The sequence below is a fragment of the Fringilla coelebs genome, assembly GCF_963513975.1.
Source record: "Fringilla coelebs genome assembly, chromosome: 5".
NCBI lineage: Eukaryota > Metazoa > Chordata > Aves > Passeriformes > Fringillidae > Fringilla > Fringilla coelebs.
In genome coordinates, this window is record NC_140033.1 from 44,211,043 (window position 1) to 44,235,292 (window position 24,250).

The 24,250-nt window shown below is 41.6% G+C and overlaps 1 protein-coding gene across 1 annotated transcript; it reads right to left on the minus strand.

Moving 5' to 3' along the window:
• Positions 1-11,705: 11,705 nt before the first annotated feature.
• NDUFA12 (NADH:ubiquinone oxidoreductase subunit A12) lies at positions 11,706-24,032 on the minus strand. The gene is made up of 4 exons (XM_084206466.1): positions 23,898-24,032; positions 20,803-20,885; positions 19,731-19,818; positions 11,706-11,975 (listed from the first exon to the last, which is right to left on the minus strand). The coding sequence occupies exons 1-4, from the start codon at positions 23,984-23,986 to the stop codon at positions 11,795-11,797; spliced, it is 441 nt and encodes a 146-aa protein (XP_084062592.1). The 5' UTR covers positions 23,987-24,032; the 3' UTR covers positions 11,706-11,794.
• Between the last annotated feature and the right edge of the window lie 218 nt (positions 24,033-24,250).

Here is a 24,250-nt window from a genome sequence, read left to right on the forward strand (position 1 = left end):
TATAAATTTTCTGTGGCAGCATGTATTAAACTGATTCAGCTCTTGTAGTCTGGCAGGAAAAGGGCAGAGAAAGGCCATATGCCTATTGCAGGGGCATTCAGTCAAGCCCTAGATGGCCATTACTTTCTGCTTAGAAAAAATAGGTGGGATCTTGGGCAGCATGAAGAACTCATAATGATGAGGCAACCTTTTGCCTCATGATTTGGCTTATTATTTTCAAAAGGTCAAATACAGACTCTGTTGCACAAGAGCTGAACTAGAGAAAACCACATGGCCATATGCACCCACCAAAATAGCTCTGGCTTTTTTCTCCCAGGAACTGATCACATGCCCTGTTTCCTCTGCACACCCTGAATTCCCCCCTGCTTCCAGTGCTCGCTGCCTGCCGCCCCACTGGCTCACACCCCATGCTGACTGACCAGCTGGGACACCCAACATCGCAGGAAAAGTCACAGAAAGCAGAATCTGATGAGATATCTGGATTTGACTGAATTCTGATTTCCCTTTTTTTGTATTCTTTTAAACAGAGGGTGATCAGTATGACATACAGTATCACTGATGATCAGGGAATGCACTCCCAGCGTTGCTCTTGAGTCTATAGAAATGGAGAAAACTGAGAACAGCAAGAGACTAAGAGCAGAGTAGGAGTCTCTATTTTTCCTTAACAGCCCCCTGACTATACCTACCCCAATAAAAAGCACTTGCATATGAGTCATCAATCATTTTAAAGCCTGTATTAGCTTGTGAGCAGATTATGAGCTGAAATGATTAACAGTCTTCAGAGAGGGGTGGGGAACACTTGCTGCTCCTTGGCCTGTTCTTCCTCATAGAAGTCACCAGTCTTCCTGCACCTCTAAGAGAATAGATTTCCTAGTTCACACGTACCCCTGAGTGGAAAAATGAGGTGTGCAAGCACTTGTCCTTCTCACCATTGCCTCTAAAGGTCAGGCAGCTCCTAATCAGGAGGTTTACATGCCAGCTGAGAGGCTAAGGTCAGTATAGAAGTACACAGAGAGCCAAACATCTTGGGAGAGTGGCTGGTTCAGAACTGAATGGTAAAAGAGTTAATAATACAGAACAGCTTAATATTTTTGTTTTTTATTTGGGAAAAAAAATAGGATTCCTATAATTCATAAAAATTAGAGAGAATTTTTTCTTTGATTGTTGGGAACTGAGGAAGATTTGTAGGATGAACATGTAGGATAACCTGGCATGTCTAGGTGCCCATGAACCTCAGGAGTAATAGAGTAGTTGGCTGAGGATTCTTTTCCACAGACCTTGATTTTGAAGGCACTGGGGAAATTCCAGGAGACTGAAAGAATACTTATGCTGTGCTAGTATATAAAGTGTTGAAGTGACTTGACTAAGATAAATAGCAGTGACACTCCCTAGCAGGGACAGGGAGTGTAGAAAAGACACACTTGGTAGAGACAACAAAGAGTGACAGTACTCCAAGAATGAACAATAGGCACAGAATGTCAATTGTGGTGATTTTTCTGAGACTTGCCAAGAAATCTCATTTCATCATTTCAGATTACAGGTTTGTACAGGTACCTGTGGAGATGTAACACACCTAGGTGATTGCAAGGGGGTTAATTTTGTACTCTCTAAAACCTAATGAAAAGTTAGCAATATACCATGTCAGAAAAGCCCTTGCTAAGTTGTTTAAAAACAACAGTTTCCATGAGTGTAGTTTTATTTAGCTCTTCCCTCTATATTTCAAGTATATGCTCCAGGATGTCCTCCCTCTCAGTGATTGCTAATATGTAATTCAGGAGCTCTTGGTTTAGAGGGAGGTGTCTGAGTGTGGAGCTGGGGCTGCAACCAGCAGGATATGGGTGCAATGGGAATGTCAGGGTACAAGGTAGGTCCAGAGCACGTGGTGAGCAGTACTCAGCACTGGAACTAGAGGAGCCCAGGGCTGCTGCCAGGTGCCAGACCAGAGCCAAGCCTCTTGGATGGACCTGTTCAACCACTGCCTTCAGAACAATCTGAGTTCCCCGTACAATCCTACAGCAAGCAAACAAAAAGGTCTAGCATGTCCTTGACTATGTGCCGGAGGCTTGATGGGAGTAAAACAAGCAAGAGAAGGATGAATTTTACACTTTTTTTATAGGATTGGTATGATAGGTAGTCCTCATTATGAAGAGACTGATGAAAAAATAGAGAGGGTAGAGAACCACAAAAAAAAATTACAAGGGTAAAGTGCTTTTCATGGAGAGACGGAGGGCTCCATCTGTTTAGCTTGTCAACAAGAAAAGTGAGAAATTACTTGCTTACAGCGTGTAAGTGCTTTCCTAGGCAGAAAATACTGGGCAGTCATCACTTCTCACAGCTTGCAAAGAAAGACAACAGGATCCAGTGGCTGAAAGCTGGAGCCAGCCAAATTCGATTAGAAATTAGGCCCAGCTTTGTAAAGATGCCTCCTTAGTAAACACATGAATGAGGAGAGACAGTTCCACAGAGCCAGACAGGGTGCTGTGTGAGAGATAGGCTTGGGCCACATGAGACAGTTCACTCAACTTTGAATAAAATAAATGCAATCAGTGATTTCTAAAAGGAGGGATTAAATTGTCAAACAACTTAAAAAAAAAAAAAAACAAATCAAGTTCTTAGGTCTACTTTGCTCAATTCATGGACATCTGTCAGACTAGAAGAACAAGGGGAGACATTTCCAGTCTCTTTTCCTAACAAAAGAGTCACAGATATCTGAGAGGGAAACGGCCAAGAATGACAAGCTAGGAAGACAAAATGGAAATCTCACATCTCTTGCTCCTTCATACTGGCAAGTAATCATGGAACCTTCCTGTTAGGAAGGTTCCTGGGGGAGGAAAATGAAAGACCATCTTTAATTGTAGTGGCCACTGTATTGATGCATTGGCATTAAGCACTCAGCTCCACTGGTGATGAGCACAGCACCATTAACATCCAGAAGGGGCAGCCTTGCAGGATTAGATGAAAGGGAAGAGGCAGAAGACTACTGGAGTGAGAAGGGACAGCAGATCCTGGTGCAGGAAGTCAGGGGTGGCACAAAACCACTTGGCTGTAGCAGAGGGGAGATGGACAGGAGGCAGCATGCAGAGCTACGGTGGCAGCCCCTGGAATGAGGCAACACAGGATGGAATGTGGCCAATAGCATGCAGAAAATTGAAGGGAAGCAGGAAAGATGTGCAGATGCATCTCTGAGTAATAACACAAGCTCATCGACTGTTCAAGAGAAGCAAAACTATTACCTGCAGAGAGCTTCCCCCTGCTTTGCCCTCAACTACAAAATCTGTTTACACTACTGGCCTCCCACTGCCTGCTACAGTCATTGCTGTAACAGCAGTATGTCCCGCTGGGAAGAAACTAAGCTGCATGGAAAAGTTTGCTCTTGGATCTCACCAGCTATTGCTACAGTGCTCTCAACACCATGGGGCCTCTCAGCAAAAATTGAACTTTCCAGCACAGTGAGTGAAAAGCTTTTCAGTGCTCTTAGAGGCTTCAGTAAAATGCAAAGACAAAAGATTTATGCAACCCATGGGCTAGGGCTTTCTTGACCTACTGTGGCATGGCTTTTGGGGATTAAAATAAGAGAAGTGGGAATTTCAGGCAATGCTAGAGGTGAGAATGGGTCCCCTGTAGACTTAAGATACATAAAAGCGCAATAGCTACCAAAAGACAATTACAGGCTTAAGCAAACTCCTGTGATAAGCATAAATATCTCTGTATAACATGCCTATAGAAATGAGCATGTGTTTATTATCCCTATTTAGGAGGTTACTGTCTTTCTTAGAACAGTTTATTTTAATTGATAATTCTTATTTAAATGTTATTTCAACTGAGGCAGAGGGGATGGACAGAAAGGAGAAAAAGATAGTTCTACAAATTCACTCATGGTTTCATGTTAACACTGACAGCCTCAGAAATTGTCTAAATGCCTGCTGATGTCTTCTTCTCTGAAAGCCCTTTATGAATAATAACACACAAGTGCTAGTCTAAAGTGCTTTTAAACACTTGATTCTAGGTAGCTTAGGGTGGGTGATACAAGTGGTTTTTTTCCTTAATATCTTTCTGTAACAAGATGCTATTTTGTTAATTGCAGTGCACAAAGGTAATTACACTGTGGAATTGTGGGCTGTGACATGAGGGAGCTCATTTTGGCCAGACTGGAGTTAAACCAATGGATGGTCGATCATGGCTTGCATTTCCCTGTTGCTGAGTACAAACAACAATTACAATCCTGATTAATAGCAGCTACAAGTACAGATAAGAACCCACTGGGGTTTAAAAGAAACGAAGTTTACTAAATGTAGTTAGACAAGTCCTACAACACAGATTAATTGCTGCTCAGTGCTTTTCTTTTGCAGTTACATCATTGCTCTCACAGGCTGGGTTTAGAGCAACCAGTCAGTGCTCCACCATGATGGACACATTCACTGGTTTTGATGCTTGCTTTTTGAAAACCATTTTGTGCTTTTCTTCAGCTGCCAGACAGAAGCCCTGCCACCTGAGTAGGTGGCAGGGCTACTGCCAGTCCCCTGTAGCTCTAAGGTGGCTGTGAAGGGGGTGAGTTATACAGCAGTTACTTGCTGTCCTTTCTTTTGTAAGCTGCAGCGGTGAGTGGCGAGCAGCAGAGAGGACTGTGCTTTGGAGAAGCTTTCCAGCTCTGAGGAGGAAGGCTGTTATTAGCACAGAGTTGATAGATGTTCTAACAATTGTTTGGATCCAAGTGAGGGGCTGGCACCTTGCCGGGAGGACAGACTTGTTGGGAGTGAAGGGTAAACAGAGCCAGGTATCTGCTTCCCATCTCTGTGCTTTGTGGGGGAGTGGTTGCTCTGGCCTTGTGTGAGCCACAGCAGGGACAGCGCATGCAGATCCAGCTGCAATGGGTAACACAATTCCCCAGTCGCTGGGCAAAGCTGGACGTTAGATTTGGGATTAATCTCTGAGCCTGTGTTTTGTTGTTACAGATGTAAAGACCCCAGAGAACTGCAGAGGAGCAGAGCAGACAGCCTTGGTGCCGAGCAGGGCCCAGTGCTGCTGTCTCCTGAGCAGCCCTTCCCGGGGCAGGCACAGCCCTGCCCGCAGCCGGCGCTGGGTCCCCAGCCCAGAGCACCCACACATGCACCTGCCTGTGACTGACTGCAAGTTTTGCAACCCACTCTGATGAGTGCAAACAAAAATATCCATGATCAATTTAATTCTTCATTCAGCTCTCATAATTGGTTACAGCAAATGATAGTCGAGTGCTGAATTAATTTCTGCCCTCTCAAGTTCTGTCCTTTAAAATGTGTCAAAAGACATGTTGCTATTTGCTACAGTTTGAAGTGATCCTGCAAATATCAGCTTCTGTTGCTGCTTTTCAAATCCTAAACTTCAATGGCTAATTCAAGCTTTAAAAACTCAAAGACTAACAGATGTGTAAGGAATTTTTTGAAGGAAAAAATCAATCATAAAAAATCAATCAGAAATTCATTGAAGTCTATCATTTGAAGTCTGTTGGAAAGAATTTCAAGTTGATAAAACACAAATTAACTTTTGCTGTCAGTATTTAAAGCAACAACACTCCACCACAGAGAGACCCAAACTGAAAAATCTTATTTATAAAAAATGCAACCAGATTTCACGGGAGGGGAATGCAAACTAAATAGCAGGAGTTAAAGAAAAGCCAGGTAGATTTTGGAAGTAGATAGCCACCATGACTTCCAGGTGCTGGGCAGAGCCCTTGGTACCACCAGCATCTTGCCCTGTCCATGAAACAGAAGAAAGGTGGTGCAAATCCCTAGTTGACCTCTGTTTCTATTTCCAGACTAGCTCTTCTGCTTTAGAGTCACATTATTAATGGGCTCTCCGGGGCACAGACATCCAGAAATTAAGCTTTGCTATACCCAGAAGGCCAAGAGCACTGCCAAGAGTGGGCACCTGATTTAGACTCATGGTGCCAAGGCTCAGTTTGAGATTCAGAGGTGATGTCCCCTTCAGAGGCAGAGGTGTCTCTGTCTCTTGGTGCTGAGTGGACCAAGCCACTTCTAGGCTGGGTCCCAGAGAGATGTGAAGGTGAGACTGAAGATGTTCAAGGTCAAGTGAAGATATGCCAAATAACATAAATGTCCTTCTTGTGCCAACAGTGATCATGCTGCTGTGTTGCAGGCTAGTGAGGTGTGTCTGAGGCTCATACATTTATCTTTTTTTTTTTTTGAAAGTAAAGCAGATCCATAAATTCCCCAACATCCAAGATAAATAAATCCTCTCTTTTTTTTAACACAGCTGCTTCAAATGAAAACATACTATGATTTTCTTGATTTCTCTGGCCACTGCCAGACACAAGGAAAGCGCCACACACATATTGCTGAATTTGATTTTGCCTCACTGGATTTTTATGGATGGTTACCCTCAAAAAACAAACTATTAATAGGCCTGTGTCTAAATGCTCGACCATGTGAGACTTCATCTGTTACATTCAGGCTGTGTTTTGATAGATTGTTATTCCATTAACTAAAAATCCTTTGGGCTATGAAGGATATAAAACAGTCCTACAACCACTTGCCCTAAAACTACTATTTAAATATCACAGGGGAAAATTGAGTAGTCCATTAGAGGAATGGGAAAGGAATTACATCATAGACAAAGAGAATAAAATAGATATGAATTCAAGGAGTATAAATCAATGAAAAACAAAAATCTTTTGCGCTGTGATTTAAGTGATGCTAATAATACTAAATATCATTAAATAGATTTTGTAACTCTGTTGTTGTTTCAGAGATTAAATTACACTAAAATGTAGTTTTGGGGTAATTTAAAGAAAAGGCTAGGCTCCTAAAATTTCAGTTTTCTGCATATAGTCCTTAATGAGAACAAATTCCAAAACAATTTTGATTTTAGAAGCAATTTGGGAAGCTGTCCAATGATCATTGCTCCTGCTCTAAATTCTCAGGCAAAAATTAGCCACTAACTTTTCACTCATGTACTCAAACAAAAATTCCTGCTTAATTTTTTCTGCCTTTTCTGGTTTATAGTGCAGGATAAACAAATTTAAATGAAGAAATTAATTATTTTAATTAGCAAGCGAGAAATTTTGATTTTAATATGAGTTTTAAACAAGCATTACACATCTATATAATTTGATTTTAAGAAAGGTTAGCATTCTGTGTTGGAAACTTTGTAATGCAAATTTCCACCTAAATATAATCTTGATGGTAAATGTGGTATTTCTTTTTCTACCTATTTACTCATGCCCATTTGTATATGCAGGTCTTGATTGGAGTACATTTATTCATGTTCTAATTTTTTTTTACTCTGATAATATTTAAAACCAAAGAAATCATTAGTCAGAACCTGTAAGCAGAGAGGAGATGTATAAATCTAAGTCTCAAAGTGCTTTTTCAAAAAATCAAACCCTCTCATAGATTATAATTACATATGTATATTGTAATACATCTTTTTAAAAAAAACAATGCTTTTTTCCCTCAAGATTCTGGTTCACTTCTGCCCTTTATGTTTGTTGCCTGTGAACAAAGCAAAAACCGCCTGCAAAATTCATCAGCATGGGAAGTGACATTGCATGGATTTGAGTGATTAAAAAACATAAGGAAATAGCCCGACCTGGTTTTGGCCCTTCAGCAAAGGAAAGTCTCTGGCAGCTCTGATTTCTTCTGCAGATTGAGCACGGTCTTGCTGGCAGCTGGGTAGGGTGCACACAGCAAAGCACTCCCCTTCCTGGCTCCATGCTGGAGGTAAGTCAGCATCAGCTCTGGCACAAGAGCCTTGCTCTGCTTGGCAACCAGAGCGTGGTGTTCAAAGCCCAGCAGGTCTCCAGGACTCAACACCTGCTGGGCCCTTCCCCACTGACATGGGCTGCTCTGATACCTTGCACTGAGATAGGCTCCCCTTGGTGCAATCCAGCACCTACTGAGGGATTTGCGTGAGGAACCTGCAGTGCCATTTAAAGGCTGCCACTTTCGCCCACACCTTGAAGTTCCCGCTTTTGTACTAGCCTTGTAAGCACCATGTGAAAGGAGAGCCTTTAGATTTGCAGGTTTTAACCTCTAAGTAAAGCAAGGATCTGTTCCCTCTCTCCTCACCAGCTGCCACGAGAATAATAGGCCCCACAGAATTAGTAAACCAAAGGTTTCACTCTGAATGCATCACAGCTGTGGAAAACAGATACTTCAGTTTTCAGAGCTGATGACTTCCAGCTCTGTCCAAAATAATTGCCCCTGTAATTCAAGACTGCTTCCCAACACCAGCTTTAGCAGGAAACATCCCAAAAACTGAAGCCTGAGGTTAGATGACATAGAAATATGAGTTGGTGAATATCTGAATGCTCTCAATGTGCCCTCAAAGAGCCAGCTGGGCACAGTGTGCAGGAGTCGGTAGCATGGCACTAGTTGGACAGGAAGTGACAAGGCCTCCTGCCCTCTCCTTTCAGCATCCTTAAATGCCCTAGAACATCCCTACCCCTGTCAAAGATTTCTCCTCTTGCTGTAGCTGGAATGGTTATGAGATGGTCTCCTGAAGCTCCTTTCACCACTGTTCTCTGCTCCAACATGTCCTGAGTAGTTTCGGCTGAGAGGGCAGAGAGGTGCAGCTGTGCTGAGAGGCAGCGGCAAGGCAGGATGCAGTGCCCCATGGAGGGAAGGGCACCGTGCCAACACACAGGGCTGAGCTGAGCGTGCTGGGGGCACAGCAAAAGCCTGCAGGCAGCTACAGCAAAGAGCTGCTCAGGACCCTGGGGATGTGGAAAGCTACTGGTACAGGCACAATTTCAAAATAAAAAGTGGGTTTCAGCTGCTGTTCCTGAAAGAGGTACCTGTCTTCTTAATGAGACTGTTCCCATATCAGAAATTTGTTTCTTTTAAAACTCACATTTAATGCAAGAGGAATATTTCTGTCAGTGCTTCAGTTGCACTTGCTTAAAGACACTGCTGTGACACTTGGCCAGCTTGGCATTCAAAATATCATTCAGACCAGAAAGCAACTGAACTTGAATACTGAGGCAGATGTCATGAGCAAAGGTGAACTTCCGTAACTGAATGAGGCTGCTGATAAAAAGACTGAATTGAAGCAGCATTTCCAGAAAGCCCAGCAGAAGACCACTGATTCTTCTGCATATGCTTTATTTCCTGCATGTGCCCTGTGCAATCTACCTTGGAGGAGCAATGCTAAAAGACATGTCACTTAAACGTTGCATTTAAAATCCAGAATTTGCTGGTTAAAGCAGGATGAGCAGGTTTCTGTCCTCTCCAAAAATGGGTTTGATGATATTTTCTAAACCAAGCTACTGAATCCTAGACTTGCTTGCAGGCCAGGAGGATATGCTCATTTTTCTCTTTCTATGTAGCACTGCTGCACACACAGTTGTTCAAAACTATTTGCTACCTCAACGTTTCTGTTCCAGATGACAGCAAAATGAAAAACAGGCTGAGATCTCTTCTTTCAGCACGGAACATGTAGGAAGAGTTACTGCCTATCCCCTAAGTACAGAATCTCATTCCCAAATGTACCTCCTGATGTGTGTTTAGGATGCAGTCCAAAAAGCCACAGGACAAAGGAAGAGGAATTGAATTGGTAAAAAAACGCATTAAGGAGAAATAGAGGCAAAAAACCAAAAAAATTAAGAGTTAATTTCTCTCCCTGTGTTTAAGCCCACAGGACTTGTATAGATGAGTGTTAGTGATGAAGCTCTCCATTGGCGCTGGGGCAAACTTTGTTCCTAAGGTCAAAAAATCCATCAAGATAAAAATGTTAAACAAGTCCTTTCCACTTATGCTACTCAGTATGGTTCAAATTGCTGTTCAGCTGTGCCCAGTGCTTTTGCTGACTTAAAGTAAATTAAACATTTTCCTTTTCTAATTAGAGAGATGTTGGTGCTACTTCCTACTAATTTAAAGATTAGAACTAATTTAAAGAAATTAAAGCTGAAAACCCCACCTTTAATGAGTTAATAATTCCAGAATTTGATTTAAGAAGGAAGGATACAACTGCTGGTTAAGTAACCCAGTCAGATGGGCATGCAGAGGAAAATCAGCCAGTGTGGAGTCAGTGGTGCAGTGTGGGGGCTACTGGGGAGCAAAGGTTTTTTCTTCTTGACAAGCAATTGCAAGCATATAATACACCCAACCCCCTTCTCAGCCATCTTTAACAACCATTTCTGCAAGTCATTACACTGAGTGTAATTGCCAAGGGCTGGCAGTGGGGTCTGCAGGAGCCTCTGTGCGGAGAGGCCAGGGCTGCCCTGTGCTGGATGCAGCCAACGCAGCACAGGGCAGGGCTCAGTCCAGCTGCCAAATGGGGGCACCTCTGGGAAAGAGGATTTGAGGTGGGGCAAAAAAATATTGCACAGGCAGAGGATGGAAGGGAGGAAGAAGTAGACAGCAGCCACCTGAACACCAAGTTGAAAGTGAGAGGAGGGTGAGGAGGTGCTGCCAGAGGTGAGATTCCTGGCAGCCCCAGGAGGTATCCACAGCAGCCAGCAGGCATTTCCCAACAGGACCCTCAGCCTGTGGAAAACCCATACTGGCTTTATCCAAAAGGACTGCAGCTCATGAAGAGGACCCAGGTGGAAGCAGGGGCAGGAACAGCAGAGCCCACAACAGTTGTTAGGGACTGACCACCATTCCCTGAGGAGGAGGCAGAGGAGTCAGGACTGAAGGTGTGAAGTAATAGGAAGAGAGGGTGGTGTTTTAAAGTTTTTGACTTTGTTTCTCACTACGCAGTTTTATTTGGCAATAAATTAAAGTCTCTTTTGCTCTCAATGGTAATTGGCAAGCATTCTTCCCATCTTTCTCAACCCATGAAGTTTCTCTTTTCCCCAACCAGCTGAGATGCTGGGGTGAATGAGGGTCTGGATGGGGACACCTCCCATCAGTTATCCACAGAGTAGAGCATCAAGTACAGGAAGCCTTGTGGAGAGGGCAAACTTGGCTAAAACACATAAGCAGACTGGAATAAAAGTCAACCATTAGCAAGATACAGAAAAAAGCCACAGCCCCAACCCTCTTTCAAACGTGAACTTGCCAGCTTCACATTTTTGAGACTGGGTTCTGGAACATTTTACTTCTCTACCTCCTGAAAAGGTGTGCAATATTGGACTTCCAAAGACCTTTAAAAATCTTGACACAAGAGAGCAAACAGTCCATCTCAAACCCGTATGAGAACATCTTGTAACACATCTGCACAGCAAAAGAGATTTTTGTGACAGAGGGCCCTCTTCTTATGGCTGAGTTCCCTTATGGGTGAGATGTCATTTGATTCATGTAGCCTTACAAGTTTTATATTAGGTTTAATACCATACTGGAACACAGCAATGTGTTTTGCATACTCATGCAAATACTTAGGAACACTTTATGAATGAAAACTATAATCCTGACTGGTCAAACTATACTAACTTGTCTTATAAAAATTTATAGACATGGCTTACCAAAATAGTACATGAAGAGTGCATTATCTGCCATGCAGAGACAGTAAAAGGATGACGTTAGAGATGAGAAATCTGTATCTCAAATGCATATTTATATTCTGCTGAATGAAACAAATATGAGTAACTATCACAGGAATGGTTACGCTACAAAGAGTTAGACAGCTGCTTATGTGAAGACAGGACACTGACAATATGAGAAAAAGCACAATATCTTGATGAGATTAAGACTTGTCATGTATTCTGTCCTGTTTCCAAAATTTTCTCACTTGTTTCCCTGCCCCCAATTCAATAAACTAAGCTACAATTACTATAGGAGGCTTTTATTCCAAAGAAAACCAGTGAAAATACAATTTACACTGAAAGCCCAAGCTGAGACAAGTCATGTTGTTGCTGTTATTTGCTGGCTGGTTTAGGTGGGATCCACTCGTGTATCTTCTTGCGAGTAGTAGAGTAAGGCACATACTGCTCAGGAGTGCCACTCACATTGAATTTATGGTTCTCCCAGATAAATTTACGAGCAACTGGTGGATGAGTAGTTGGAGGGTCATCCGTCATTGAGTGCAGCCAGCGATGCCTTAAGAGGAAAAAGACATATTGTTATTAAGGAACATTACAGGATGTCTACTAAGCCTATCTCCTGACTCCCAAGGGTCCTCTTCTGAAGAGACACTAAGTATTTATTCTGAGAAGGGAAAAAAAAATTTTAATCCAGTGTGACTTCGAATGAGACTACAGGATATTGATTTTAATTAGTTTCCCAAGCATAACTGATAAGTAACAGTTCTGCCTCCAAGCAACTAAAAGCACACCTAAGTTCAAATTTCCTGTTCCTTTGTACACTCAGTATTTGGGCAGAGTTTATTGTCACTCATTTGTGCAGCCTTCACCAGGCAGCCAGGTCAAGGCAGGCACTACAAATGACAAAACCACGATGTTTGGTTTTGTTGCCTGGGCTTTTTCTTTGTCAGGTTATGGCGATTTGTTTTGTTTTCAATTACCAGAAGCCTACACTGCACAACAATTCAATGCCACTTTCAAAGCATACATGAGGCTGCCACTTGGGATACAGATTAACGATGTCAGTACACCTAAAACAAGGACATAAATATTTACTGCCTGCACAACACAATGATTAATACCAATCAGTAACAGGGTAATTACCAAATGATTCCAGTGATTAGCCTTTACCTATGAACTAAATGTCAATCTTTCTCTGTGCAAACAACAGTAATGATAAAGCAAAGCATTTTCCCTAACAATTTACTGAAACACTGCAGCACGGACTAACTGAATTGATTCCATCCCTTTTCTATTTCAGTGCCTGAAGCAACTTTCAAATATGAATTACATTTTAACTATTGGTCAGTTTACATGTACTTCATACTGTGTGTAGTTACGACAAAAGTAAGGTTATGACATTTTTGCAAGCTTATGTATTTTTTTACTGAGGTAAAATTAAGGAGATTTCTGCTAATCAGCTTTTGCAAAGACTTGACCTAAAAATATGAAGTCCTCTTTTCTAATTCTATTAGAAAACCTAAAAATTGCATCTTCAGCCCTTAGCAACAAATCCAGCACATTTCATTTATACAGCAAAACAAAACCATGATAAAAGTGGTGAGAAATAGACTGACAGGTATATTCTAAATCCAAAGAGCTCTACAGAAGGTTAGTAATCTTTTCAAATTGCTTCTTGACATCTACTAAAAAAAAAAAAAAGAAAGAAAAAAATTCATAACTTTTGCTATAACTTTAGTACAAAAATTTCACTTTAAAAAGTGTCAGCCTAAAGTTCTTTTCCTAGAAGTAAAAACCAAACAAAACCCCCAAACTAAAGCCACACATTGTAGGACTAAGGGCTGCTATGGATGCAGAAGATGCAACCATAAGATTGTTTAGAACTAAGAAGAAAAAACTGTGTTTAGAGGCAAAGAACAACTTCCTGTGGGAAAAAGGATCCACTTTGGAGTTTGGAAGTTATATACGTGTATAATACTCTTCCTCTCTCCAGTCTCCTTTGTAAATCTGGTCTCAAAGTGTACATTTCGCACTGCTTTTACTCAAAAAAAGATAAATGGCTAACAATTTCTGTCTGGAAAAAGGTGGGCCCATAGCACTACTATGACGATGTGGTCTGATGATACAGATCAGATCTTGCTCAGTTTTAACCCTGGTGTTTTTAACCAGGGTTAAAAACCACACCACACAAAAGTCTCACCTTGGATGAACTCTTCTTGCCCAATTCACACGCGTCAGAATAATTCTGTGTACTACTGTGCTTCACCTCAGGTATGACGAGCCTTATGACAGCCTGCATCAAGGTTGGCAGAAACACTGCAGAAAAGCTAACTTGACAGAGGAGGGATCCTGTGCTCACACCCAACAAGCTCTCACATTGCTAACACAGAAACAGAGTTTGTGGCATGAGAGGGCCATACTGTTTATACTGACTCAAGGACTGCATTTCAAAATGCTTTGCAGTATCACTCCAGAGGAGCCCCAGCTTTTCAAAACTGCTTACTGTAACATTTGCTGGCTTTGGCCAGGGCAGAGTTAATTTTCTTTTTAAAAATAAAAATTAGGGCTCTTATTGCAATGTGCAAGGGATATTAATAAAGTAAATTTTACTCTTATGTGACTGTGCTACTTTGGGCTAAAGTAGAGTTAATTTTCCTCACAGTGGCTGGTATGGGGCTGTGTTTTGGATTTGTGCTGATAACACAGAGATGTTTTTGTTACTGCTGAGCAGGGGTTACACAGAGCCAAGGCCTTTTCTGCTTTTTGTACTGCCATGCTGTCAGGGAGACTAGGGGTGTATGGGATGTTGGGAGGAGACACAGCCAGGACAGGTGACCCCAACTGCCCAAAGGAATATTCTGTACCACATGGCATCATGCTCAGGATATAAAGTAGGGGGAAGAAGGAGGCAGAAGGAGATGTTTGGACTGATGATATTTATTTTCCCAAGTCACCATTGTGCGTGATGGAGCCCTGCTCTCCTGGAGATGGCTGAACACCTGCCTGCCCATGGGAAGCAGTGAATGAATTCTTGTTTTGCTTTGCCTGTGTGCAATTTCTGCTTTCCCTGTTGAACTGGGCTTATCTCAGCCTTTGAGTTTTCTAGCGTTTCCCCTTCCAATTCTCTCCCCAGTCCCACTGGAGGGGGAGTGAACAAGCAGCTGCCTGGGACTTGGAGTCTTGCTGGGGCTAAACCACGACACAGGCAACTTAGAGCACACACATGTTCACCTAGTGATGCTTCTGATAACACAGGATAAGGATCCTGCACACAAATCCCTGTTTAGGCACTGTCATCACGCCTCACCATCCTCATGCTCCCCAAGAGCCACGCACACCACCAGGACGGACAAAATCCTGTCACACAGAAATCCCATTACAAAGGCCCTGAAAGACTGGCTGGAGCAAGCACAGCACTAGAACCGTATTAATGCTCAGCTAAAATCAGCTATATTCCAAGCTTTTGCGATGTTTGCTGCTTCTGTCATTACAAGTGGGTTGTCACACATTCATTTCTTGAAACATCAGAAAAGTTTCACAATAACATTTAACAGAGTAGCTTCACCTGTCATTTAAACTTTTTTGCAGCTTCTAAAGACTAAACCAATAAAATCTTTTAAAATAGAGCATTTTTGAGTAATTAATATCTTTAGGTTTAAGATTTTCTGGATTTCTATAACATGAACATGAAACCAGGCTTAAATTTAAATAGAACAGGAAAACCAATCCTTGAATCACATTTTCTCACTGGAAAGTAAAAATAAAATTGCTCACTGACAAGACATGCCAGTACAGTCACAGGTATTGAAAAACATGAAGAAATTTCAAAAGTTTGTTTAGATAATCAGTCCACTATGAATTATGCTTATATTTAGGAGTTTCAGGGCTTAACCTGGTCACAAAAGATTCCCCTTAGAAGCACAACATGTGACTTACAAAAGTATTTTGGTTTGCAGAGTCTGTTCTCTCAAACAAAGGCTCCCACTTTCCACTTAAAATCTTGAAAACTTTATTTTGGGAAGACTTTCCCCTTGACACCTGCCTCAAAGAATCGTTTGAAGCTCTGAAATCTCAGACTCTACCCTCAGAAGTTCAAGAAAAGCTTTTCATGCACTACATTGAACAGCATGAATAAGGAGATATGACATCCTGCAGATGGCCAGATTTTTATATAAACTCTGCCTATAAATCCAGCGTGGAAAAAAAAAAAAGATTCAACAGCAATTAATGACTGAAGACCTACAAAGAAGCAGACGACTTGCACAGAGCACAGAAAAATCAGGATGATGCAAGCAGCTCTGAAGAGGCTGAAGCAGCTTCCTAAATCAGTGAACAGTCACTAGGAAGCAGACTGAGGCCAGCAAAGCCTTTGCACTTTTTCTTGCATAAATGGAAAAAAGACACCTCAAAGTATCTTCAAAAGCTCTCAAGACTATGTAGATTTTTTTCAAAAGTTTTAACAAATATTCAAAAGCAAGTAGATTTCAAACTGAAGCTACGAGGGACTGGAGCCAATTACGTGATGTACAAGCTGTCAAACAAGAACTGATGCTACACAAACTCAGCAGCCACTACCATATGTGCATCTGCAAGGTTCAGGCACAGCCTGTGCCAGCTCACCATGTTTGCCAAATTGTTAATATCCTCTTTTTGCCACACGTTAACCATGCTGCAATGAGACAAGAGAAATTAAGAGGTGGGTTCAGGTCATAGGGCAGAGAAGGAAAAAGAGAGATACCAAATGTGTTTATTTGTTTACCATGGCAGATAACTTTAATTTCTCATGCAAGTTACCACACCATAGCACTGAGATGGCATCGAATTTACCTGAAAACACCAAATTAGCATTTAATCGAGTTATAAAACCCCACAAATTTATTGTGCAGCTACTTAGAAGGATGGAAGTTTTTCCAATCCCTTCTTTTTCTGTTCAACCTTTCTGTTTTGTTTTCCTTGAAAGCAAACTTGAAAAGCAGCATTTTTACAGGAGAATTGCACATTTCCTTACATTTTCTAGTGTGCTGGCACTTTAAGTCTGAGGTGCTACATTTCTCCCTGTCAGATCAACTAAAGAGGATGCAGACTACTAAACTGAAGGTAAATTTGCAATACTTCACTATATGAAGTAAACACTCCTGGACCTCCTTCCAATGTCAGATTTGCATCATAAAGAAACACATATCGAAGTACAGGACAGACACCACAAATACACAGGACAGTCCTGGCAAAATGAAGTGTCCCTACAAAAGGAAAAACGATTTTCAAATTACAGCTCTTCTTTCCCCACAGGATCATACTGAAAGAGCAATTTATTTTTAACTACTATGTACACTTAAACCAGTTGTCAATTTGTTTGTTCAAAGTATTTGGCCAAAATGCAAACCAAAGTACATTACACCAGAAATACAATAAACAAATAGCTTAAACAGAGGCCAAGGATTAGTGATGCTGCAATGGAGACATCAATGAAAACACTAAAGAGTCCCCACAGACATTGCTATAAACGGATTTAACTTCTATTGTTTATGCGTTCACAGAGCACACCCGATCTGTGTGCTCAAAAATGGAAGCACTGAGTTCCTGCAAACAACACTGACTAGTAAGAGAAAAAATAAGCATTTGGTTTCTCTCACTGTCTAAAAGTGAAAAAGATTCATTTGTGGAGGGAAAAAAAAAAGTCAAAATATCTTGTAAAGCATTACAAGAAGATTAATATTTATCATTCCCAAGGCAAGTATTAAAGAAATTTTAAAAAAATCTAATTCACTTGTCTCCAACAATGTAGATACCAACATCTGGATTTTGGAGAAAAAAAAAAGAAAACAGATAAAAAAAGAAGTTAAATAACAACTAAATCAGAATAAACCACAAGCCTACATCTTCTAGTGTGGAAACATTTTTTAAAAGCAACAGTCTCGATTCCCTGGAGAGTAGACATATGTCAAAACAACACTCTGATTTCCTTTAGACTGTACCATTTCAGTAGATTCGTTGTCAGAAGATATTACATCAATTATTTCAGAACACTAAAAATGTTCAGTAGCTCCTAAAATGGCATTACAATGTTCTTACATATAAGGTGATTTTCTTGCTGCTTTTTCTTTTTCTCTAGTATCTGAGAGAAGATAAAGGGTAGTATTTTCTTCCAGTTGTTTCCAGAATGTTTCAACATACCAAAATGCTTTTTTCCAGTTCATCATACATGAGCTTCACTTAACTGTACTTGAACAATCATTCACATTCTACAACCCTGAAGGCACAGAACTTACTGCAAGAAGAGGATAAAACAGCATACCCACAGAACTTCACTGAGCTGAGCTAAATTAAGTGAAATCCAGAGTAAAAACATGAGTGTTTAGAAGAAGCATTCAGATCACACCCACCTCTAACAGCAGTACTTTAAATGCTTCCCCAGCTGAGCCAAGGATGACAAACGTATCATAGGATTATACTATGGATCAATTACTTTGTTAGTATAAGTAATTTCACATAGTTTATTTCCAACAAATTTCTGGGTCCAAAATAACCACTCATTGCCTGTTGCACAACTCTAGCATTACACTGACAGCAGGTTGTACAAAATATTATCAGTTTCAATTCAGAAGTCTATGCCATGTTAAAAATTTAAGGCAATATAGCACCAAATAAAAATTTTTAAAAAGTCTTAAAAGACAGCATTTATTCCCAGTGAAAATATTTCTATTTTTGAAGATGTCTGTATGGACATACATATCAGTGATTTAGATGTGTCACAAAACTAGGATTCCTACATAAGAATAATCATATGTTATCATGGGACATACAAATTTATCAGCAAGAAACACCATCCTCCTCCTTATCACCCCTGCCCCAAAAAACCCCAAATCCACAAACCTGACTGGTACTACACACAACTAGGTTTCCTGATAAAAATACCTTGGAACACAAGACTGTTCACCCTTTTGCGCCTCATTACGCTTACCAGTCTTGAAAATAATGAAATCTTTACTGCTTCTTTTAAAGGATTTTTTTCCACATTGATAGGAAAACAAGTTTTTCTACCTCATTAATTTCTGTGAAGTAAACAAGTTACTTAACCCTTGAAACATCATTTTGATTCTCAGGAAGAAACCCTTTACTGAGGTCTGTAAAGAGGCAACAAATATCCCATGAATGCAAGCAAAGAAAAAAAGAAAAACAAAATAAAACCCAAAACCTCTCTGAAACAAAACTGTGCCTCAAAAAAAAAAGAAAATCTTAAAACCTAGCACAGCCAAATAGTGGATAACAACCAGAACCAAACAACAGTTATGCAGAGAGCAAGGCATGAACATCCTGGTGTGGGAGATTCTAATGTCACTTCCAAAAACAATGGCATTCAGTTCTTACCAAATGAGACAGAAAAAAGCATTAACCACATTAAACATAATATAAGGCTGGGAGAGCTTGAAACAAAATTGACCAGCTAGAGAGTCTACCCACACACTCCTCAAACGATCCAGTGAGAGCCACAGTTTAGGAGATTTTATAATCAATCCCAGCCTTGGCACAGAACATTTGTCACAGAAGTAATAAAAACCAGCGTTTGCTCAGTCTACCCAAACACTTCTCTCTTGATGTCACCTTTTGCTGCTTTGCGGCTGAAGCGCTCCTCTTGTTCCTTAAGAATTACACAGAGATTGTTTTTACTAGTATACACTGTTACTTTACATGGTGTGAGTTTTCTAGGAAAACAAAAAAAGGGGTCAACAGAGACCTTCTGGAACTCAAGGCTGTACAGAATTATTACTGAAATGCATGAACAGAAAACAAAACCTCAATAAAAATTATAGTCAAGTAGCAGTCAACATATGGAGCATCCTGGCACTTTAATGTTCATACCACATCAGTGTATATAAATTGAAACAATTATGCTGTTACTGGCTGTGGGTTAAGGAATGTTGTTCCACCATTGCCATATGTTCCTTAGGTGCTTGCTTATGATGGAAATAACAAATATTTTACTTTTGGTGGCCCAAGGCCTTGCCAAACAATTAGCAGGGAATTACAAGTAATAAAGAAAATTAGAAGACTGTTTTTACCTGCTCAATCTGGCTGGCAAAATGCTTTTCTCAGTCCAAAAAGCAGTGAGTGCCTCTGCCAGGACAGCAAGCAATAAACATGAATGCAGTTCAATATTAGAAGTGATGAGTCTGAAATCTTCTGGTCAGAGACAAGACAGCTATGACCATGAAAACTTTTTTTTTTTTAAATCTTCTACTTTGTAATATAAGAAAATATAAAGCAATTACACAATTGGTATCTGTTCACATTATTAAGCTAAATAGTTTACCATTCAGGGGGCACCATGCTTCCATCAACTTCCCAAAAGGTATTTTTGCCATTCATTTCCTCAGTATATACAACCCATCTGTGCCGGCCTGAAGTAAACAAACAGAAATATCATATTAGCTCAAAAGAAACCATTATTTGCTTATAAAGGAGAGAATTCAGGAAAACCAAGGAAAAACATTTTGAGTGATAGTATCTACCACAATGGGCACTTATTTTTAAAGCAGCACAGCTTCTATTTTCCAGGTCTTCGATATTTCCATTGTTACTGTAGTTTAAGATGACTGAATCTAACACTCTCAAAAGGTAGGAAATATTGGCTATTGTGTAAATAATGGGAACTAAGAACTTATCAAATTTTTAGGCAGAGAAACAGGTTTTGGGGTTTTTTTTCCCCTCTGTTATAAGGAGTCTTTTCCAAAAGACACTGCCACTGATAACCTAAGACAAAACTAAATTTCAGCTACACAAAACTACCAAGCAATGTTAACCAGCAAGTGCTTTCCCTGGTTACACTCTAACTTAACCTACAGTCAGCAGTTAGCTTGGCCTGACCAGTGTGTCAACTGCTTATGTGTCACCTGTGTTGCTTTAGGTGCTGCCCTTTTAAGTACTCTAGAAGCTTGATTTAAAATCCCACTACTTAAGGTAATAGTAAGTTTAAGCCAACCTGTGCTCTTTGCCCTGAAGTGGTCATACAAGTAAGTAAAGCTGTGAGGCAGTTTAAAATGTAGTTCTCCTTCTTTCCCCACCTGTTAAACTACCAGCTTTTAGGTGAAGGACCAAATTCAACTCTCAATCACATTATCATACAGCTTTACCTACACAGAGACCAGATGACTAGCTTATATTTATCCCATATTCATTGTTTCAGATAGACTGTGTTTGCAAATGAATTGAGGGATGCAACAGAGAAACAGAAGCTGTCAAAGCATTTCTGTAAGTCTAAGACTCACACAAGACAAGTGCAGGGAAGTCAGGCAGGCAACAAGTTGCATTTCACTAGCAGAAAGCACACGAGCTATGTGGGAGCTAGACAATTGGCTGGGAGGTGTTCACATTAGCCCACGTACCAAAGAAGTTTCTTTTGTCTTCATAGTATTTGTTTCCATATTTGTCAATTCCTATCAGATTACCAGTCTTCAAATCATTGACCCTGTGAATTATCAAAACAACAGTTTCAGTTGATGCCCTCTCAGAATGAAATTGTGACAGAGGTTTCTTCAGGGTTAGTAAAAATCTGTATACTTGTATGCAAAGATAGTTAAAAAAAACCAACAAAACTATTGAAGCTTATGGATTGCAAAACAATCACCAATTCCTGCCGGTAAGGTGCACCCCACTAACAGGATAATAAAAGCAACACAAAAAGGCTTCTGGGGACTCTCACTTACTTAGCTGTTCATTATAGTAGAAGATAAAGTAACTCTACAAAGTAACAATTTACCACCCACAAAATCTTAAATACTGTGGGAGTCCCAGAGGCACATGTTAATCCACTTAGTAGGAAATGTTGCCATCCTTCTCAACTATTAGCAGCAACTATTTCAGCCTGAATTGCCAATACAAGTGGCAAGCACTGAAACAGCACAAGACCTCACACGTCTGTGGGGGCAGTAACCTCCAAGAGTGGAATAGTAATAATATTTCAGGCCATTGCAGCTGCTTGCCAAGGAAATACATTGTAAGCCCTAAACTATAATTGCTACTTTCTTGCTTTTGTATAATTGTGAAAGATGCATGCATTCACCCTGCAATTCACCCTCTGTGAGACTTACGCCGACCCAGATAAGGTATATGTGAGTTTCAACTTTTTATATAGAACATATTTTAATATTATTGTAGAAATCAATCATTAAACTGAGTCTGTGATTTACATTCTAGTGATAAAATCTTAAAATTAATCAAAGTGCTCTTCTCCCTCGGTATTTGCAATTTTGCTTTTCTTTTTACTGACATTCACCCAAGGCAGCATTAGATAGGGAAAAGTTTCCTCTCAAAGGTTTTAGTTGTTTGTAGTATTACGCACACTCTCAATCCCAAGTGAGAGGAGGAATGTGCTCAGATGAAGTTTTTTTGTTATCTTTTCTCCCAGGGTGCATGAAATTGACAATCATTCCAGCAAGTACTCATTTTAAACCTCTGTGGTGGCAGGCAGAGAAATTCTCTGACGCATTCATCTGAAACATTCAAAGATCTCTGGCTCAACTGTACAAGCCCGAGCTCCCAGCTTCAGAAAAAGAAGAGCCATTCCACTGCTGCTCTCCCTTCCTTTTCCCCCTCCCTTTCTTGCAAATGTTCTTACGTCATTGTCCTGACTTCATGACCTGAATACCAATACCAGACACTAAGACATATTTATGGCTTCCTGAGAATATTTTCCTACCAATTTCACTGAATTTTAAGTAAGGAGAATATTTCCAGCCACAAAGGCTCTTAGTAATTTGACTTCATAGCATATAAATCTTCTGCATCTGCTTCAGTGGAAAACATATAGAGAAAAGCAGGGAAATTCAGAGAAAGAGTCTCCTGACTTGGGTGAATAATTTTTTTCCAGTTATCAGTGATCACTTCTTAAAATCAACTGTTGCAAGAAAAAACATCTTGATAACTCTTCCTTTAAACACCACCCCTATTCCTTGAGCTGGGAGGGACGATTTAATGGCTTGAAAGGTGAGCAGGAGGCAGCAGCTCTTTGCAGTTGGTGTGGTTATGAGGATCAGCTGTGCCTCCCCACCTAGCACACCTAACTTCAATCTTCTGGAGGAAAAAAAGGACAGCATTGCCTCCAGTCTTGCCTGCCCTCTTCTGCTGTGTGGTAGAAAGCTGTGAACACAGCCTGAGATCTCAGATTGATGAAAGATCTCTGAGGAGACATTTATTCAGCTGTGCTTAAGAAGAGACCCTCTGATGACAGCTAACACTCAAACTCTTCCACACTTTCATTTCCCCAGCTCCATTTCTTCTTGAGAACTGTCAGAGTAATGGCTACAGCCTGAGAAGGAAAACAAAGTGGAGGAAACAAGCTGGAGAAGGGAGGGGGGGTAGGTGTGTGACAGAAAACAGTAATTACAATAGCAGTAAAGCACAAGCCAGGGAAACCATGTATTTTCTTACTGCTCAACAGGGACTAAAATCACTATATGAAAATACTGATGAGGCCTGATCAGCACCTGTGGAAAATGTTATGTTTAACTCTTCAAAACAGATTAATTTCCTAATACTTTTCCAGGACTAACTATAAAGATAACACAGGTTACTGACACTGCTGAATTTGGATCACGCACATTTAGACTTCCACCCTCCATTTCATCAAGGATCTGCATGAAAAAAGAGTGCCTTTGTAAACCTGACACTCCTTTTTGGAAGCAGCTTCAAGCATGCTGTATCATAATTGAAAATAATTGTCTCAAGAGATGAGATGTGAGTGAGGGAAAAAAAAAACAAACAGGAGAAAGTTTAATGTGGACAAGTGCAAGGCTCTGTAGTTGGGGAATAAAGTACTCAGACATGAATGGAAACAAAGGCTGCAACTTATTTTGCACTAAATACCGCTGGGGCTGGAGGGCATCCAAAACTGAGCATAGGTCAGCGGTGACAATCCACTGTCAAAAAACAGATGTGATCTGCAGTTTGAAGTGAATTAGAAGGCAGATGAAGTAATTCTCTTGCTTTAGACCACGGGATTTCAGCAGATGCACGGCTTTCAGATTTGTACTGTTCAAGAAAGCCACTGCCAGCCTGAGGTGACCCAGGGCACAGAGCACGATGGTGTACACAGAAGCACTGAGCGCAGCTACCGCAGACACACGGCTGTGGCAACAGGACTAGGGGCTGGGGCCGGACACCAGGACAACCGGCCCGGCCAGCTCAGCATCCAGGAACCCTGCAAGGTGCCTCAAAAGAGAAAACAGCCGCGGGCCCTGCCTGGGGACCGCTCTGAGCGTGGCACCCGCCGCCGACCAGGACACGCCGCCCTGGGCAGAGGGCAGGGCGGAGCGGGGCGGAGCGGGCTCCCCCCGAGGCCCGCCCGGCCCCCGCGCCGCCCGCCTCAGGCAGCGCCCCCTCACGCCCAGCCCCGCCCGGCCCGACCGCCCCTCAAGGTGACCCCGCGGGGCGGCGGTGGCGCAGCGGGGAGGTCCCGCCGCCCGCGCCAGTGCCGCCTTACCTGAGCAGCTGCAGGATGGCGCCGCGGGTGCCGCCGTGGCCGCCGATGTGCTTCAGCGCCCGCTTCAGCACCTGCACGTATTCCGCCATCTTGGGGCGGGCCTCCGCCGCCCCGCCTCCCGCCCGGCCGCCCTTGGCGACAGCGACGGAAACGGAACCAGCGGCGGGATCCGCCTGCGGGCCTTCCGTGCGGCCGCTGAAGGGCGTCTGCTGCTGCCGGGGACACCGCGGTTTGGCCCCCAGTCTGCACAGTCTCGATTCATATAGCAATTGCCTACTGCTTACACGTGAAGGTCAGCAAGGTACAAAGAACTTCAGGATAGGGAGAAAAGCCTCTTTATAATAGAAATGTCT